General features: G+C 47.8%; 1 protein-coding gene across 1 annotated transcript in view; it reads right to left on the reverse strand.

Moving 5' to 3' along the window:
• The window catches only part of LOC310824422 (dysferlin-like), a gene marked incomplete at its 3' end in the record, with an annotated part of 19,787 nt that overhangs the window by 1,017 nt on the left and 13,770 nt on the right, over positions 1–5,000 (reverse strand). The window contains exons 8-10 of the mRNA XM_083697675.1: positions 2,428–2,589; positions 1,460–1,622; positions 1,065–1,138 (exon numbers count right to left, since the gene is read on the reverse strand). Of these exons, the coding sequence (XP_083553801.1) occupies positions 1,065–1,138; positions 1,460–1,622; positions 2,428–2,589 (399 nt within the window). The remainder of the gene's footprint in view (positions 1–1,064; positions 1,139–1,459; positions 1,623–2,427; positions 2,590–5,000) is intronic.

Genomic DNA, 5,000 nt, shown 5'->3' on the forward strand with positions numbered 1-5,000 from the left:
TGGGGCTGGGGCTGGGGGACAGAGCTGGGGCTGGGGCTGGGGGACAGGGCTGGGGCTGGGGGACAGAGCTGGGGCTGGGGCTGGGGGACAGGGCTGGGGCTGGGGCTGGGGGACAGGGCTGGGGCTGGGGGACAGAGCTGGGGCTGGGGGACAGGGCTGGGGCTGGGGCTGGGGGACAGGGCTGGGGCTGGGGCTGGGGTTGGGGCTGGGGGACAGGGCTGGGGCTGGGGCTGGGGGACAGGGCTGGGGCTGGGGCTGGGGGACAGGGCTGGGGCTGGGGCTGGGGGACAGGGCTGGGGTTGGGGCTGGGGGACAGGGCTGGGGCTGGGGCTGGGGGACAGGGCTGGAGCTGGGGGACAGGGCTGGGGCTGGGGCTGGGGCTGGGGCTGGGGGACAGGGCTGGGGCTGGGGCTGGGGGACAGGGCTGGAGCTGGGGGACAGGGCTGGGGCTGGGGGACAGGGCTGGGGCTGGGGCTGGGGGACAGAGCTGGGGCTGGGGCTGGGGGACAGGGCTGGGGCTGGGGCTGGGGGACAGAGCTGGGGCTAGGGCTGGGGCTGGGGCTAGGGCTGGGGCTGGGGCTGGGGGACAGAGCTGGGGCTGGGGGACAGAGCTGGGGCTGGGGCTGGGGGACAGAGCTGGGGCTGGGGCTGGGGGACAGGGCTGGGGCTGGGGGACAGGGCTGGGGCTGGGGGACAGGGCTGGGGCTGGGGCTGGGGCTGGGGGACAGGGCTGGGGCTTAAAGGGTGGAGAGTGGGTTGTGGCTGTGTGTATGCAGCATGAGCTGGTAGAATGTATGAAACTGTCATCTATAGTTCACATTCTTCACCTGATTAACACACACACACGCACGCACGCACACACGCACGCACACACACACGCACACACGCACACACACACACACACACACAGAAGCACGGGAAGGGGGAACATTGTGGAAGAGCAACCAGTGAGACCCTGTCTTTTTTACCCACTCTTTCTCCAAGGAGATTTGTGATTGGCTGATAGATGGAGCCATGTGACAGAGGTGTGTCAGGTGACAGGAAGTGTGATAGGTGATTCTTACCTGTCCAGGTATGAGAGGCTCCTTGTCATCGATGTCAATCAGAACGTCATCGCGAGGTGTCTGGACTATCTCTTCTGGACACACACACACACGCACACACACACACACACACACAGAATGACATCATTTCAGACTGGGTCTTCTGAGACCTGCTTAGACAGTTGTTATAACTGTATTTCATTTATAACTCTTCTTCGGGGGTGCAGCAGTAGTCCTCCAGACATCGTATGGTACACTGCCCCACCACCCCTCCTCCTTCCCCCCTTCCCTATCCCCCTCCCTATCCCCCTCCCTCCCTCCTCCTTCCCCCCTTCCCTATCTCCCTCCCTATCCCCCTCCCTCCCTCCCTCCCCCCTTCCCTACCTCCCTCCCTCCCTCTCTCGCCCCCCTCTCACCGTGCTGGTTCTCCTCCTCATCCCCCTCTTCTTCGGGGGTGCAGCGGTAGTCCTCCAGGCAGCGGATGGTACACTGCCCCACCACCGGCTTCCTCCCGAACTGACGGTTGTCGATCACCTTGATGACGATGGGGGGCATGTAGAGCTCCTCACAGGGGAGTCTCTGGAGAGAGGGTGAGCGGGGGGGGGGGGGGGGGGGGGGGGGGGGGGGGGGAGTGTGGAGGGTAGAAGAGAAGAGCGAAGAGAGGTGAGAGGGTGGGAGAGGCGGAGAGGGGGGGGAGGCGGAGCGGGAGGTTAAAGGGGAAGAAGAAGGAGAGGAGGGGAAGAAAGGAAAATCAAAAAGTTGATGTTTACATCTGAGCCAGGAATGTTTGTGAGGGGACGGTGAGAGACAGGACAGCGTAACGAACACAGGGTTCAGCTGTGACGGCAACAATGATGATCCTTTTTTCCTGGCTTGATTGGTTATGCCTTGTAGCTATCCAAACAGAGCATCAGCCCTCCCAGCCAAGCCAGAAACACATGATGGCACGTCTGGAGCTGGAGCGGACCAAGCCTTATTCTATGATGTCATCTACCCCGTGTCAGTATTCAACAGGGGAGGCCGGTGCAGGTAGAAATCGGAGGACGGGCTCATTGTAATGCATGGGATGGAACGGGGAATGGTATCAAACATGCATGTTTACGATGAGCCCGTCCTCCGATGATGTCGACCTGCACCAGGGGTCCAAACGTCCACATCCCCTTCCCTTGCCTCATATCGACTGAGCCCTTCAGTGACGTTTCTGCGATTCTGGGTTTGACCGAGGGATAGCCCGAACAGCCGTTAGTGGTCACTGATTCATACCTGTCTGGTAAAAAAAAAAAAAAATTCCATACCCCCTTCCATACCCCCTTCCATGTCCCCTTCCATACCCCCTTCCATATCCCCTTCCATACCCCCTTCCAGTTATTATGTCGAGCCTTACCACATCTATGAAGAGGGTGTTGACGTCAAAGTTGGGCTTCTTCTTGATGCTGCGGATGACGCAGGACTGGACCATGCGGCCCCCACACTCCACCTGCAGGCTGGGGGAGGTAACGCTGGCCAGCTGGAAACTCTTGAGGTTCCGCAGCCCCCACGCCAGGACCTGGAGGGTCCACGTAGTCCGTTATTAGTACAGTAGCAGTCGTACAGTAGTAGAGCAGTATCATGTGACATGTGTCTGTAACTCTATAGTAGTGCACTGTAGGACATATTAAATATAGTAGTAGTAGTAGTAGTAGTAGTAGTAGTAGTAGTATAGTAGTAGTGGTAGTAATAGTAGTAGTGTAATAGTATACTAGTAGTACCTCTATGGTAATAGTAGTAATATAGTAGTAGTATAGTAATAATAGTAGTAGTGTAATAGTATAGTAGTAGTAGTAGTATAGTAGTAGTATAGTAGTAGTATAGTAGTAGTACAGCAGTAGTACCTCTATGGTAATAGTAGTAGTATAGTAGTAGTACAGCAGTAGTATAGTAGTAGTATAGTAGTAGTAGTAGTATAGTAGTAGTGGTAGTAATAGTAGTAGTGTAATAGTATACTAGTAGTACCTCTATGGTAATAGTAGTAATATAGTAGTAGTATAGTAATAATAGTAGTAGTGTAATAGTATAGTAGTAGTATAGTAGTAGTATAGCAGTAGTACCTCTATGGTAATAGTAGTAGTATAGTAGTAGTACAGTAGTAGTACCTCTATGGTAATAGTAGTAGTATGGTAGTAGTATAGTAGTAGTATAGCAGTAGTACCTCTATGGTAATAGTAGTAGTATAGTAGTAGTATAGTAGTAGTATAGTAGTAGTATAGTAGTAGTATAGCAGTAGTACCTCTATGGTAATAGTAGTAGTATAGTAGTAGTACAGCAGTAGTACCTCTATGGTAATAGTAGTAGTATGGTAGTAGTATGGTAGTAGTATAGTAGTAGTATAGTAGTAGTACCTCTATGGTAATAGTAGTAGTATAGTAGTAGTACAGCAGTAGTACCTCTATGGTAATAGTAGTAGTATGGTAGTAGTATAGTAGTAGTATAGTAGTAGTACCTCTATGGTAATAGTAGTAGTATGGTAGTAGTATAGTAGTAGTACCTCTATGGTAATAGTAGTAGTATGGTAGTAGTATAGTAGTAGTATAGTAGTAGTATAGTAGTAGTACAGTAGTAGTACCTCTATGGTAATAGTAGTAGTATAGTAGTAGTACAGCAGTAGTACCTCTATGGTAATAGTAGTAGTATGGTAGTAGTATAGTAGTAGTATAGTAGTAGTACCTCTATGGTAATAGTAGTAGTATGGTAGTAGTATAGTAGTAGTACCTCTATGGTAATAGTAGTAGTATGGTAGTAGTATAGTAGTAGTACCTCTATGGTAATAGTAGTAGTATGGTAGTAGTATAGTAGTAGTACCTCTATGGTAATAGTAGTAGTATGGTAGTAGTATGGTAGTAGTATAGTAGTAGTACAGTAGTAGTACCTCTATGGTAATAGTAGTAGTATGGTAGTAGTATAGCAGTAGTACCTCTATGGTAATAGTAGTAGTATAGTAGTAGTACAGCAGTAGTAGTGTAATAGTATAGTAGTAGTATAGTAGTAGTATAGCAGTAGTACCTCTATGGTAATAGCAGTAGTATGGTAGTAGTATAGTAGTAGTATAGTAGTAGTACCTCTATGGTAATAGTAGTAGTATAGTAGTAGTATGGTAGTAGTATAGTAGTAGTACAGTAGTAGTACCTCTATGGTAATAGTAGTAGTATAGTAGTAGTACCTCTATGGTAATAGTAGTAGTATAGTAGTAGTACAGTAGTAGTACCTCTATGGTAATAGTAGTAGTATAGTAGTAGTATGGTAGTAGTAGTATAGTAGTAGTACAGTAGTAGTACCTCTATGGTAATAGTAGTAGTATAGTAGTAGTACAGTAGTAGTACCTCTATGGTAATAGTAGTAGTATAGTAGTAGTACAGTAGTAGTACCTCTATGGTAATAGTAGTAGTATAGTAGTAGTATAGTAGTAGTACCTCTATGGTAATAGTAGTAGTATAGTAGTAGTACAGCAGTAGTACCTCTATGGTAATAGTAGTAGTATGGTAGTAGTATAGTAGTAGTATAGTAGTAGTACCTCTATGGTAATAGTAGTAGTATGGTAGTAGTATAGTAGTAGTACCTCTATGGTAATAGTAGTAGTATGGTAGTAGTATGGTAGTAGTATAGTAGTAGTACAGTAGTAGTACCTCTATGGTAATAGTAGTAGTATGGTAGTAGTATAGCAGTAGTACCTCTATGGTAATAGTAGTAGTATAGTAGTAGTACAGCAGTAGTAGTGTAATAGTATAGTAGTAGTATAGTAGTAGTATAGCAGTAGTACCTCTATGGTAATAGCAGTAGTATGGTAGTAGTATAGTAGTAGTATAGTAGTAGTACCTCTATGGTAATAGTAGTAGTATAGTAGTAGTATGGTAGTAGTATAGTAGTAGTACAGTAGTAGTACCTCTATGGTAATAGTAGTAGTATAGTAGTAGTACCTCTATG

The sequence above is a fragment of the Argentina silus genome (assembly GCF_951799395.1).
Source record: "Argentina silus genome assembly, contig: scaffold_388, whole genome shotgun sequence".
NCBI lineage: Eukaryota > Metazoa > Chordata > Actinopteri > Argentiniformes > Argentinidae > Argentina > Argentina silus.